Raw genomic sequence first — 15,001 nt, forward strand, 5'->3', positions numbered from 1 at the left:
ATGTTTCGTAACTCTTATGGTATCCACAACTAGAGTGGGGTGGAGCGGGTGGTGGAGAAAAGCTTCTCTTTGAGCTTGTGCCATAGTGAGATAAAAAAGAAGAGAATTAAATACTTACCAATCTGTATGCTTGGTATTGTATCCTTCTGCTGATTACAAAGGGGGCTTATTTCCAGTTCAAATTTTTGTTCTAGATCACCTGCAAAAAAAAAAAAGAGCAAATATTTTTGTGCCACTTTTATCCCTTCTCCAAACCTATGCCACACTCTTACAGTGACTGCAACTGTGTGAATTTGAGCAGTTGGAATCTTCTACCAATGATGACCATGTCAGATGTCTAATACTTTCCTTTTCTGGACTTTTTAGGTATTAGAGAAACTGATTATCCATACAAAGAAAAATCTAAGAAAGGATAACTTTTGAATGAACGTTAATCTGAGCATGTAAGTGTTCTGAGGATTTTAAAATAGACTCCTTCATGTGAAAGACCTTTAAGACGTTTTATAGTTCATTTACTTCATTCACTAGTTCATTTATTCAAATGTCTTCCTAACAGAAAATTGCAGAATATAAATTTTAGAAGAAATGTGCCTCTGGTAGTACTGTAGTGTGAGTTGGCTGGGGGATCTGCTCACTCCAGATGCCACCTCAGATTGCTCCTGATGCAGAACTGGTCAGATTTGGCATCTCAGAGAGTCTCATTTGCTCATTGTCATCCAGACAACAGTCACTTGTTCTGCTGGAGAGGTGGCATTTCCTTCTGCCTGCAATTACTTTATACAAAGATCACTATAAGTGAGTGAAGTTTTGAGTGTGTTTTTGTTTTTTAAACAAACTCTGTCTGTGAGTGCAACACATTCATCCTTTGTGATTGTTAGTTTTCTCTGCCAGTGTACAATGCTGATTACTTTCCAGTCTATAGTATGGAAGGGAAGTGAGAGTTAACTGTGCAAGCTAAGATGTGCCCCTTCCCCTCAGATAACAAATATTTTGTCCATCTGATTCACTAATAAGAATGTAGTGAGGGCTAGTTAGGTAAAAATTGCCTGTAAGAAAGACTTGCTAGTTCAGGCAAAACACTGCAAAACCCAATAAAGAAATATTTTTCTTTAAATCCACTGGTTTTGTTTAAAAGCTCTTTTCTCCCCACTAACAGTTTTGATTTAAATGCTATTGTGCTACTTAGGTTCTATAGTCCCATATAAAACACCATGTGCATTTTTAAGCCTTGCCCTTCTTCTCTCTGCAGCATGCAATTTCTTCTTAAATGTGAGCAGAGTATTTTCAGTTGTAATTAGCTATTTAGAAAATATTAGGGAAACATTTTTAGCTTCATAAACAGCAAAAGGAACAATTTAGCAAAACTGACACAAAATAACAGTTTATCATGTTTCCAAATGTGCAGTTTGACTGTCTTCTTCTCATCTACCTTCCAAAACTTTTTGACTGAAAAAAAGTGTCTAACTCCAGTGACATCCCCTCTCTAGGTATTCTGGGCTGAAAATGGTTGACCTGCCTGGCTCAAAATGTATCAACATCTTCTTGTCTTTGAGAAGTAATTTAATTGACAAAAGTAAGATTTTCCTTTGTATGGCAAGAACTTAAAATGATGGTCAATTTTCTTATGCTTCAAGTTGCTGTAGAAGGAACTGCATGAATTAGTTTCTGAAAACTTTCATGGTGGGTAAAATCTTCCAAGCAATTGTAAAACATCATAAGAGAAACTGATCATTAATGTTGCTTAAACATTAGCCATTGTTGTGGGTTTTTGGAGGAGGTCAAACCACGACAGCCATTTTCTTGAAACTTTTTCTTACCAGTTCCAGTTTCATATAAATAAATCAAGTTGCATTACTTACCTTGTCTTCCTAACTGACTTTTAAAACATCTGAAAACAAGGTAAAGTATTTTTCTAAAGAAAATTTGTTAGGAGCTGCTCCCTGAAATGTACCTGGGTTGTATATTTTATTTACTAACAGATTTAGCGTAGATGCACGAGAAGACTAGAAGATCAGGATCTGAGTGTCTATTAAAATGGAATTAGAAATGTTTGATACAAAAAATGTTAAAACTTTGTTCCAGAAGGAAGATTAAACAAGGCACTAGTTGTGGTATTCTCAGTATCATCTACAGTTAAAAATCAAAATATGAGAGCTATGGTTTCCAAATGTTAAACTTAGGGCCAAAAAATACCTTCAAGCCCCAGCACTGTGTGTAAAGGGGTAGAGAGGTCTACAAAAACATTTTAAAGTGACAATGGTATCTAAATACATGCTATTTATTACTGGGGGGTTTTGTATCACTTAACAGGATTATACAGCCACTAGTGATAGTCAGACCACAGTTTCTGTATATTGTCCCACATGAAATGCTCTTTTTCTCCCTTTCATGCTTCTAACGGGTCTCATAGACTCGGGTGTCTCCTCTCAGAGGTATATTTTAGATGTTAGACTAATAAATCTTGAGGGCTGTGGAAAAAGCTTACATTTATAGGAGATGAGAGTGCTTTCTCATCATGGTCCCTCAGTACACTAAGGTCCCACATCACTGGGGCCCTGTTCTCATGAGCTGGATATTGATTATGCCTTGACTGACTAAATAAACCTGCATCTGGCAAGTTACTTATGTTGCTTCAAAGGCATCAAAGCTGAAACTGACACTTGCTGAAAATGAACTTGCTGACCTATTTGTCCTTGTTATGGAATAACTGTACCAGGTACCAGTTCGGATGTGGCTTAATTTTGTAGTGCAAAATTTCAAATGAACTGAGAATTTTATTGCGTGCTTTTCTAGTGTTTGTACTGCTTGCCTTCAACTCTCAGGATGCTCTGAACAAAGAATTTAGCAGTGATTAAACTCTGCTGCACCCTGTGTTGTAGCACAGAATGACCTTGCCTATGCAGATAGAGCCAAATGGTGTAATTACTGCGTTTCAAAAAAAATCCCTGCCTGACTGTGCTCTCTGCAGGGGTTCGAAAACATTTGCAATAGGTTCTTGCCGAGGTTTGGCTTGCATGCTTTGGCCCTTTCAACAGCGTGCTGGGAAGCGTGTTTGAACCCTTTCTCTGCATTTGTAGGCAGAAGAATGTGTCATATTTGGGAAACAGTGAGGGTAAGGCTCCCATCAGAGTTGTAGTGGGAGCATGAAAAGCGAGATAAAACACAGTGAACAGTGGTAGGATTTTGGGGCAGTGTGGCCCCGGCACTGCTCCAGCTCAGAAATGCCAATGGTGACCGGACAGCTCTCAGAGAAGAACCTAGACGTGGGCTCTTAAGCTGAATTCCAGTGCTGAGGCACAGCAGAGCCCTCCCTCTTGCCTGATGCTCGCAGAGGAACAGCGAGGGCAGAGAAACATTTGCTGCTCTTCTGCCCCTTGCCGCTTTTCCAGTGAGGCAGTGTATCTCAACATCTCATCCTCGAGGCACATTTCAAGGCAAGGTGGTTATGCTGAATTCTACCTCTGACTCATCACACAAAACCCACAGAAATCTGAGATAAAAGGGGACTGCTGTGAGTCAAAGGGGCTGACCTTGCCGGTAAAACTCTTCGCAGACCCGTTCACTCCACTGTTTGCTCAGATCCCAGAGCCGGCAAGGGTTGCAAATGTCAGCGCACTTGAGTGCAATCTAAAAGCAAGAAGAAAAGTAGGAGTGAGAAAAGAAGTTACTGTACAGCAATGCTTCAGCAGTAAATCTGCAGTCATGAAACTCCCAGGCCTCACCAGCAGGAAGGGTTAAGATTACCTTTTAAGAGACTCAGCCTCACCCAAACATGCCCTTTGAGGAAAGAGCATTTATTTAAGCTGCAGACAAAACTTTCATTCAGCACTCCACTTTACCGTAGTGAGAACAAGAGGAGGGCCAAATTCCAAGGCTGCAAAGTGTTTTGGATATTCCTTGCAAGGAATACGCCAACAAAAGCCTCAGGCTGGCTCCTGCTGACTGCTTGGCTCAGCATCCATGGCTGATGACAAGGAAGGGAAGAGCCAAGCTGGTATATTTGGGCATCATTTCTCTGTAGTCTCAGTGAGTGACCTTGCATCTCACTTCAGTTACACTTCATCTTAATGTCTGCACATTTTTGTTTACAAAGCCGAGCATAAAGCTCTCAGCACTGCTCCTGGCTTGGTTTCACTTAGTTAACTAGTACTTTTAAGTGCTTTGCAGGGGAATGCGTACAGGAGGGCAAGAGGTTTTAAAAATCAAGTAACTGTTTCAGAAAAGTAAACCATGTATTAGTCTGCCTGTCTTACTGCCTTGGAACAAGATGTTCATGTCATGAACACAGTCAGTTAGCCTGACAGAAGTCAGAAGTCATTCTGGCACCCATGAAGAAAACATAAGAAACATTTCCTGTATAAATTCAGACCTGTAAACCAGAGGAGGGAAGTCTCCACGTTACTTTTCTCTCTGGATTAAGCCCTAATGTTACTATCTATTACAACGACCTTTCAGACATTTTTTAGCTTATTCTGATCAATCAAGATTCCTTGATTTTTTTCTTTTTTTCTTCCACAATTAATCCACCGGATAATTAAATCTCATCATGTCTGTTCCCTAGTTACTATTTTCAAGAAAAGTACATAAGAAATTTTTTTGTCACAGTTGAGAACTGTAATTCCTTTGCTTTTGGCATTTGCCTAATCTGTCCAGAAATATAATAAACCTGTCATCCTGCCCTGCATGGTCTATGCAGGAATCTGACAGATGACTGTTTGATGCAGGACAGGTGAGCAGGAGGGGGAAGAATTACCAGATCAGCATTTCTTTCCTTGCAACAGTAAGGAACTGTAACTTAGACAAAAGGAAAACATGTAGGTATTTGTTTTATAAATGATAATGATTACTTCAACTTCTTTATGGACTTAAGAATGAAATTAATGTAATTTCTCCAAAGAAGCAAGTATATGCAGCTACTTTAATCACGATAATGCTTTAATAGGTCAAGGTTTATTCTGAAGAGTCTGCTAATGACTGCAGCTTAACACAGAAACAGTGTGAATCTATTTCATTTTTTAATAAAGCATGGTTTTCTCATTAGCTGGGTAGATGCTCTAGAGAAGCATCTGCTGCCATGGCAACAGCTGTCTGCAGAGGCAGTTTCTAAGTGTCCATCACAGGAACAGGACTTGGACACCTGATGTCACACTGTGCTGGTAAACACACCAATGAGGGGGCTCTCCTGCATGGTGCTAGAAAATAACACCAGTGGAGAGAGAGACACTACAATCGAAGCATTACCTGGCAAGAGAAGCAGTGTTCTGGAAATAAAATAATTACTAGCTTATCTTCATTTCTTAGCATTTGACACACTCCTCTATCTGTTGCATTCACAACTTTTTAACTCAAGGAAATTACAAAAGGAAATACTGGAGGCACCTTATGCTTGCCTTACATGCCAGGTGGCAGAAGGAAAGTGTTTATGGTAATAGGGAGAGGCTGATGTCCAGACATACCATCATATGTTACTCCAACATATAATAGGAAATACTGTGACTTTAAAAATGAGTAAAAATAATAGTGAAAAAAATATCTTTTGAAGTTACCTGAAGCATAAAATGTCTGTCTTGTGCATCCTCCAGCCTCAAATCCTGATTGTCAAGGTGAGATTTCAGACGGATCAAAAACTCATTCTGCCTGTTGATGTCTGTTGCCAAGATCAGGGAGCCCAACTGCTGCTCGATGTCCTGTCTGCAATGGAGGAAAATAAGCCCCTTTAATCATGGAACCATTGAACATTAATAGCTCAAACCAACCTGCTATGGATCACAGCTAGCATAAAGCTTCCTCTCTCTTTATGGATCCAGAGTGATCTGTTTGGTCAGTCTCTGCTGGGGTTTGCCGAGTACAACCATTCTACCTGCCTAAATGGGTTCAAGAGCAATAGATAAGGTAGATGAAAAATGCTTGTTGGCACAGGTTGTTCTGAAAGCTTCTGAAAAGTGCTAGGAAAGTACAAAAAAACCACTCCAAAACAAGAGCATAATGCATCAAGAAAAATGCTCACGTCTTACTTCAGCTGCTCAGAGCTGAGTGGTTAATACTGCAACTTTGAAGTTGCAGTCAAAGTTGTGAAGGTCTGGACTGAAGTCCAACTGAAGGTGGATGCAACTGTCTGATGCAAAGAATTTCTGGAGAGATACAAAGCTTATTGCTTCTAGGTGACTTGTTTATGTTCTTGGTAAGGTCACCTGTGATTTAAAATTTAGTATCGCAATCTGTTCATTGGCTCAACCTCCGTTCCTCAGTGGGACTAGTACTGCACAAAACCAGCAGATACAAAGCTAGCAGCAACTTGGCCAAGGTGCTCATGTTGCTTTTTTTTGCTTCACCTATAATGGCTGGACCATGCTTTCGCAGGCAGGCATAGAAGTCCTGAGCAGTCTTGATGCTATTTGACCAACTCCTTCAATGTCCTATTTCATGCTTTTTAATCACTAAATCTTTCCATATTCAGTTGGTGCTATGTAAAATGAAAAATGCCAACAATTGATCTGAAAAGCTCCACTTCTGCTGGGCCTCCCCATGCTCCTGGTGCTGAGAGTAGCCATTCCAGTGCTGCAGAAGCGGCTAGGTCTTAGAAAATACTTCTGCTGTATAACTTGTCTCATGATTTCATACTGGCACCAAGTGAGGGCAGGAAGTTCAGCCTATTCTGAAGCCTGGGCCTCTTTGCTAGTATCCTTTTAAGAAGAGTGAAGGAAGCCACGGACTAGTTTCAGTGATGCATTTCTTCCCGTGGACACTTACGTCACCTCCTTGGGCAGATGGGCGAGGAGCCGTGACTCTCGCAGCATGCCTATCGTAGATCGCCAGTGATGGTTTTCCAGCACTGAAACGTTCTGTGGAGGAATAACAGCAATAAATTCAAGGGTTAGGCAGATATCCATGGTACAGATATGGATTTGCCATATCACATGATACCCAGACCTGGCTGGACATGCTGTAACATCAGTCTAAAATGTGTGCTTTTTAGCCACATTTGGATTAGAGTAATTGGTCTAGATTTCTACACTTAAGGACCTTGTACTTCTGGATTTCTTAGCTAAGGTCAGCCCTAGAGCCCTGTTGTTCTACAGTTTTTGAGTCCTGCTGTGGACAGAGGAGCTAATCTCACCTGAGTGGGAGGTAGCTTACATTCTAACAGATTTATTAACAAAAGAATTAAAGCAGGAGTGCAAAATCGTATTTTTGCCTCCTATTAATCCTGGGTTGACTTCTCAGCCTCTACAGTTTGAATGCAGAGTGGACAACAAAAAGAAAACTAAACTGCCAAATTTCCCTTGAAGTCAGGGAACTGGAAGCTATCTGCAGCTGTTCAGTGAAAGGAGGAGGAGTAGCAGTACTGCTGAGCATTTGCAGGCTTCAGCAACTTAGTATGCAACAAATTTTGAGTCCTTTTTGTTTGCTTCCTTCCAAGAAAGTGGAACCAAAGTTAGGTTGGAAAAAATTGCTAGAGAACAGAAACCCAGCTTTCTAGGTTGTCAGTAAATTATAACAAATTGGATATCTTGTGTCTGATGACTTGAAATTACTATCCTAACACACAATTCATTTGCCAATCATCACTTCTTTAGTTCACAGAGTACCTTCTATCACCAAATGCCTCAGAAATGTCACTTGTTCAGAAACCTCTAGCATCTGTTCCCTGGCTTTTGCAGTAGATAAGCACTGGATTAAAAAAAAAATCAACACACAATCAAACCTTTTGAGCAGGTAAACAGAGCTAGGACTCCACCCTGTCACTGCAAACAGGGAAATTAGAGTAAGAATCCCTCTTTCCAGCCACTGTTAATCTCCAGCTCCCTTATTCACAGTCTGAGTTGTTGCTGCCATAGTGCTGCCTTTCCTGTGGGACACGATGCACAGCTTCTACTTTTCCAAGAGGGACTGAACAGTATTTTCTCCTTAAGGCTTCCCCATCCTCCTTTGTAATCCTGTCATATCTAATGACTGTTGAAACATTAAACATTGCCAGTAACCAAGATCCAATTTGCATTTTTATTTTTCTTGAAGCTTCATGCTACAAATTAGTGCAATGGTGAGAGTGCAATTTGTATTGACTTCCTATTACAGTACTTTCTGTTGCTTTTGAATTCACACAAACAATGTCGCTTTGGTATTTCTCTGGGTCTGTTTGTTTGCTTGTTTGTTTCCCTTACAGGTATGAGGGATACTGGGGAAGGGGAGGGGAGGAAACAAAGTATAACTAACTCCAAAACTTTCAAACTGTGCAAAAAATTAAGTCCTTTTCTTAGGAAGAGCTGAAAGACTCAGATCTCAACATTAGTTACGCAGTATTGAAATTACTTTTGACAGCAATTCTGTTCATTTGCCAACCTAAATATCCCTTTTCTCCTTTTGCCTAAATACATCAGGATGGACTTCTGCAACCCTATGTTCTGACCAAGAAAAATAAGGAAATGTAATAGGGCATAACAACAAATTTTTTCTTCTTTTTTTTCACCTACCCAGTCACAGAGTTGAATCCTGGTCCCAAGAGTCACCCCAAGACCACAGGCTTCCATCTTCCTACCCGAAGGTAAATTAGACAGACTCCACTTGACTGACACCTTTGCTTTTTGGGAAGGCTTACACTTGTTTAAGGCAGTGCCTGTGTGCACAGGTTCCTGGGACCGTGGACTGACTGCACCCTTGAAACATCCTGACAGGGGAGATCCCCCTTGGAGCACCCTGTGACCCCACATGCCTTCCAGCATGGCAGCCTTACTTGCTGTGAGGAGCTGCTTCACCAGCACCTACCTCAACCAGGGGATTATGCTACATGGATGCAGTTGCTCTTTGGCCATACTGAAGGCCAGCCAGAACAGGGCTGAACACATAGGCATCTGAGAACTTTCCTGCATCCAATTCAAAAGCAAACTCAGGTAATTATCTCAGAATATTTCCACTTCTGTGAGTTGCCTGCTGCTACAGGGGGAACCCTAAACTGACACTTCTGCACTGTCTAGTTTCCCACGCTGAAAGTACACAGAGGAGGGAAAAGGAAAGGTCAAGTTAACAAGCAGTAACTGAGCATGAAGTCATATGACTCTCCTCTTAAATGTAAGGAGCCAGAATCCCTGAAGCAGCTGCCAACAATCAGTAGAGTCAGCTATTCCACCTAGGAACACACTACTGCCTTATTAAAACTAATTGCTGTGAGCTATCGGATCGCCTAGGCTGGTGAGGAGATGTCCCATGCACAGAAAAGTCTGCGTGCTGGTTTGCAGACTGGAGTTCTCAGCTCTGCTTCACCTGGTGTTTTATTTTTTTTAAAAACTTAGTAGCTGAGGTTTGTTTTAGAGGCTGCACTATGGGAAGCTTGTCATATTTACAGTGAATTGCTAAAACACAGACTTCGGGACTGTGAGGAAATAAAACCTGTTTATTTTACTTAAACTATCACAATATCTCCAATCTGTCAGTTTATCTGAGCTGTTTGAACCACTGCACTCAACATATGCATTTGGAAAAGAATAGTAACTTGAAGAGAGGAAGACTTGCTATTAACCAGGTGCAGAGTAAACTGCAATTTTAATTCAAAGTTGAAGTGGATCAGAATTTCTCTCAGTCTGGTCATCTATTTTTAGTCATTGAGCAATTGGTTTAACTACACAATGTTAAATGGACACTTCGATTAGAAATGGTGCTTTTAAGTAGAACTGTTATAACTGATGCCCAAAACGTACCTTCCTATTTCCAGCTTATATACATCTATATTAAAGTTGTAAAGTGTTCTTTCACAGTTTTCTGAAACCTGTTTTGTTCTACAGAGGTTGTATGTGATCTTTCCATATTTCTAAACTCTTGTCCTTCATTTAAAAGCCAGACAATGAAAGTTAGAAGCAAAGTCTGCATCACATAACAAGGAATGCTGGTGTGCTCCTCACAGAACTCCGTGACCTCCTGACCCCTTACAGTCACCTTCTACACTCTCAACTGTCTTTGTAATACTGGAGACTTGAATGAGGCACTTTTATTTTTGTGGAAAACTATGGTGCATGCAACCACATGCAACAGACTCTTGTGGAAATTACCCTATAGATTACAAAAAAAAAAAAAAGTCTTGTATCATAAAATAGGGATTTAGTTTGAAAATAAATATTGAAAGCTCTGAAATCCTAGGTGATGTCGCCTATCTTCCTGAAACACGACTCTTCTCATATATGCACTTCAGAAGGTGTCAAACACTGCATCTTTGCCAAATACTGAGCCACCTCCTTTTGCAAAACCTTTTCTTCCAAATGTAAAGTTCTAATTTAAATGTCAAACCATCAAAAGCAAATAGATGCCATACATGGATAAGTCCACTGTCCCAGTGACAGACAGCTATGTTAAAATTTACTTTTGTTTGATCTTTTTTCTGATTAATCCCAGCAGTTCTGCTACTTAAAAACCAAAAACCATGACCTTTTTTGTTTCAGTTTCAAGCACATGTAAAGTATATGTTTTACAGACTATTCTCTGAATCTAAATTTTTTGCTAAAAATGTTCTCAGCAAAACTTTTTCCCAGTAGTTATTTTTACTGGCATCCATATACTGTATACTACTAATATTTTTGGAAACAATCTGGGATCAATTTCAGATAAAATAAGTAAAACTTGTCAGTGAATGTCCCTAAGTAGAGTACTTAAAATCTCATTTGCTGTTGAAAGATTGCATTTTATGCATTGTCACTGCCTTTTCTAACCAACATTTTTAAGTATATTCAAGCCCAGTCAACTGAGCAGAAACTATCTCTCCAAGATACTAATATTTTAGCTGTATTTCTTTCAGATTAGCCTGATTTTTCAACCTAATTATATACTACTGTTTCTTACTATTAATTTGAGAAGGAATTGTTTGTACCTTTAGTAGGACAAGGGTTTTTTGTGGAATGGCTCTCCTCACTCCTCTTCAAAGGATCCTTAACACAACATTCCCAAAGTCCCCCAGCTTAGGCCCCTGACTTTTCTCTTTCCTCACTCAGCTGGCCCAACATTTAGAAAAGACTGGAATAAAATGGACCAGACACATATGGGTGTGACATAATATGGTGCATCAGTTTATGATGAGGCCAGTCACAAACTTTTCAGTGTTTGAGCATTACTATGCCCTGGCTGGAGCTCTCACAATGCAGCCCATTCCCATATCTGAGGGCAGGACAGTTGCACCATTGCACAATGAAACGTGTATTGGGAAAACTCAAACATTGCCTGAGTAGAGGAGAACAAGAGAGACTCTCTTATTGAGTAATGAGGACATCACAGCAACCTCTCAATTTGCCAAGTACGTGTAGAAAGGTACACAGCTATTAGTGAGTCTTCTTCAGGCAGATTAATTTTTACCTCAGGATATTCTATTTCTGACACCTCATTATGAAGTTGAAGGCTGAAGTTGACTCTTCCAATGTGGGTCAAAACCTCAAATATATTCAAAAGGGACCACAAAAATCAGGCAGCATGTGTTCATAGGTATTTATTGAATAAGAGGGTCTGTATTTTTGTTTCAGAAGTTTTCTACTACTGCTTGCCAAAGCTGGAAGTAAGTATACCAGGCGAAGGACAGCTCTGTACTTATCCCAGACTTACTTTTCTCTCTGAGATCTTTTACTCGCTGCTCTTAGAAACAGGATACTGGTCTAGACAGCCTGTGGTGTGACCTAGTGGCTGTTTTTAAGTTCTTTCTTTATATCTCAAGGAACATTACTGTAAATGTCTACAACTTTCCTTTGGTTTCCTCTATCTTCTATTTTTTTTAATGCAGTGTTCACTAAGTATTTAATTTTTCTACAGCCATATGAAGCAAAAGTTTCTTTTAATGCAGCACCAATTTAGAGCATGCCTGCTGCTTACTTGGTCACTGAAGGAAGATGAAGTACAAATTATCTTCTTGTGATTTTAAATCTCCTACCCACAGTTCCTCACAGTTCATCCCAGATGATCTACACAGCAGATCTGATAAATGTCAGGTAACTGATAAATGTCCTCAAAAAAATCCAGCATTTCCACTTTCTTTCTCATGTGTATCAGCTCTGCTGTAAGAAGTGACACCTGGTGTCACTGAAATTGTCCAGACTCTGAAGTGCAGGATGACTTGATCAGCATCCCCCCGCTGCCAGATTTTGGCATTAGAGTTCACTGCAAATTGCTTAAACTCTCCTTGTCACCATTTCACATGCTAGCAGGTTGATGAGCAGTTTTACCTGATACAGGCTGGCAAGGTGGTGTTTTGTTTTAATCAAAAAGGGTTGGTTGACCCCTGGGTGATCCACGTCATGGGCCGCAGCAGCTAGCAGTCCCAGCATGATGTCCGATGGGGTGAGGAAGTTGGCAAGCTGAATCATCACACACATTAATCACAACATGAACAGTAAACACTTTTTCTTTTTTTGGCAAATAAACAAACCAGCTGGCATTGCTTGGTTTTATAGGCATTTGTATACAAATGTCAAATACAAAATAAATTTTGTGAACGTTTTTAAGGTGACGGTTGAACAAACATCTTTAAAGATATTAGACTATATAATCATGTTTTATTATAGTTTGTATTTCTTATCTCTTTTATCATTCATGGCAACATATGGATTGTTGTAATAGAAGTGCTTGAGCATAGTCTAAAACATTCAGTTTAAAAAATTAAACAAGTATACTGGCAGGTTGGCTACGCTAGCGTACATGGCGAGAGCTCTGCCTCACACTATTTAGTAATGCCAACAATAGATTAGGTTTCATTTTTCTAGCATGGCACTGTTATAAAATGCAGAGTTCATCAGCTTTTGAAATTTCAAACTTGGCTGTTAGCTATTTCAGTTTAACTATAAGTATTTTGTTAGAGAATATAATTTACCTTTCTAATTTCAAACATCCAAGTTTGAAAACCTGTCCAGATTTTTTTCTGCTATAGACCTCATTTAGAAGCAAATTTTCTTATAATTGAAAGGAAATGAAAGGAAGTCTTAGCATTTTCTGTTTCTGACAGTGAAGCAGCTATTACAGCCTGATGAGTCTGTACAGAGTACAGGTCTGTGAGATGAAAGAAGCATCCCAAGATGAGAACTGAAGAGCAGTAATGGTACAGGTTCTGGATGTTGGCTGTCCTCTGCAAGTCTTGACAGAAGGGACTTGCAGATCTTGCAGGAGATGAAAATACAGGAAAGCTGGGGCCTGCTTCTGTCCTCACCATTACTATATTCTCGTGTAACAAACTGCTAGTTCTAGCAGAACATCCTTTCATTTAAGTCAAGCCAGGAAAGACTAGTCATGTTCTTATACTGTGGCTCAGCACTCCACTATCACAGTGCCTTCCAGTAACATAAGGTAATGTCACACCCTGACGCTGTGAGGACTTGCTGCAGCAGTCAAATGCTCCTGTTTACTTTTGCAGAGGACACCCTTGCACAACAGACCCATCTGAAGGGATTGTTTTGCCCTTTCCTGGTGTGGCACTGCCTAATCTGGTATTCTGAAATACTGATGAGAGGACCTTATGCCCTGAGGTGACTGAGGCACAGGCATGCATTGCCTTCTGCTGAGTTTCACTGGAGAAGAACTGCAGCCACTGCTGGGTGGCTGGTACACACCGTCGTGGTGGATGGAGCTCATATGACAGCATTTAGACACATTGCCTGCATGATGAGAAGTGACTCTAGTAGCTTGATTAAAATGTCTGTAATCTGTAGCTGACACTGCTCCTGACTTGTTGGTGACTTCCAGCACGCAATCACTTTTCGCTATCTAAAAACATCTTTTTATTTCAATCCTGGGAAAAAAATCTGAGAATCATCTGAAAGCAACACCAGTGTGAAAGGTTGTCATTACCTTGGGCTCTCTCAGATAGCAGTGCATAGCTTGTGTGACATCAGCAGCATGGACAGCATTGTGGTATGGGTTTTGGCTATGGTAATCTTCTTGAACCATAACTGGGAATCAAAACAGAAAACAAAGATCCTTTTGTCTCTGAATGCCATGGCCACAAGTGGGAACTGGACTTAAAATACAATCTGAGGTTTTGCAGTCAGCTGTCTAAGGACTTTCTTCAAATTGCTGTAGTTTATTTAGATTGCTGCTCTTATTGGGACACCTTTAGAGAAAAAATGCATGAAAGGATTTGTGAGGCCTGAGGGCATAGAGTGGGTATAGTGCATAAATCAACTCTTTCTTGCCTTAGTGAAGGCTCTCATTCAGGAGTAAAATAAACAAGGAAGAGAGGCAAATTTATCCAGAATGGTGTGTAATTATTTAGGCTGCTGCCATAGGGTAGCAGTGTGCCATTAAGACAGTACCACCTATTTTACAGCAGCAGGTAGTAAGGCCCTGATATCCTGGCATCATTTGTTATTTGAGTGATGAACTACAGCCAAAGGCATTTCTACATCCCCCATGCATAGAATCAAAAGATAAAGCATTGGGGTATCCACAGCAAAATCTCCTGTGATAATTTTAGTCACATCTATGTGTTCATTTTAAAATACCAGTCCTTCTTGCTTTAGTTTACAGTGCTGGAACTGGTCCAGCTGGATCAGGAGCGCCAACCTATTAACTCTCAGCTTTCACTTGCACAGAAAATCATTGAGGTGTGTGCTTCACACCCATTTGTTCCTTGCAGCAGTGCCTGCACCACTAGGTGGTCTTGGGACAACACCATGGGAACACTGGAAGCTGCATGTGATCTTGCCCAAAACACTCTCCTAGACAGTATCAAATCAATCAAACAGAAAGGTAACAGGCAGATTTCCCATGGCACTCGTTGCCAGCACAGGGAACGCCAAAGAAAGTCCTAGCCTTCTGTTTGTTTCCAACTTCACAAGCATCGTGAAGTACAGTGGGTAATCCTTTGAACTCTGAGTACCACTAGTTCTAATGACTCAAGTGTCCACTTCATGGCTGCCCACAGGAATTAGAAACAGCAGGGATATTTTGTCTCTCCATACCAGAGGAATGCTTTCCAGAAGCAACAATTAGGCACTCTTAAAGAAGAGACCCTGACTTGGAAACTCCTCCTGACAGCCTAACAAAC

The 15,001-nt window shown here is 40.4% G+C and overlaps 1 protein-coding gene across 3 annotated transcripts in view; it reads right to left on the reverse strand.

Moving 5' to 3' along the window:
- The window catches only part of PDE7B (phosphodiesterase 7B), a 171,813-nt gene that overhangs the window by 5,262 nt on the left and 151,550 nt on the right, over positions 1–15,001 (reverse strand). For all 3 annotated transcript variants that reach the window (XM_051792596.1, XM_051792597.1, XM_051792595.1), the window contains 6 exons: positions 13,804–13,904; positions 12,189–12,320; positions 6,751–6,842; positions 5,547–5,691; positions 3,531–3,627; positions 119–199 (listed from right to left, as the gene is read on the reverse strand). In XM_051792596.1, coding sequence (XP_051648556.1) covers positions 119–199; positions 3,531–3,627; positions 5,547–5,691; positions 6,751–6,842; positions 12,189–12,320; positions 13,804–13,904 — 648 coding nt within the window. The remainder of the gene's footprint in view (positions 1–118; positions 200–3,530; positions 3,628–5,546; positions 5,692–6,750; positions 6,843–12,188; positions 12,321–13,803; positions 13,905–15,001) is intronic.

Source organism: Manacus candei, unplaced genomic scaffold (genome assembly GCF_025592945.1).
Source record: "Manacus candei isolate 608988 ecotype Guabito, Panama unplaced genomic scaffold, ASM2559294v1 h1tg000034l, whole genome shotgun sequence".
Lineage (NCBI taxonomy): Eukaryota > Metazoa > Chordata > Aves > Passeriformes > Pipridae > Manacus > Manacus candei.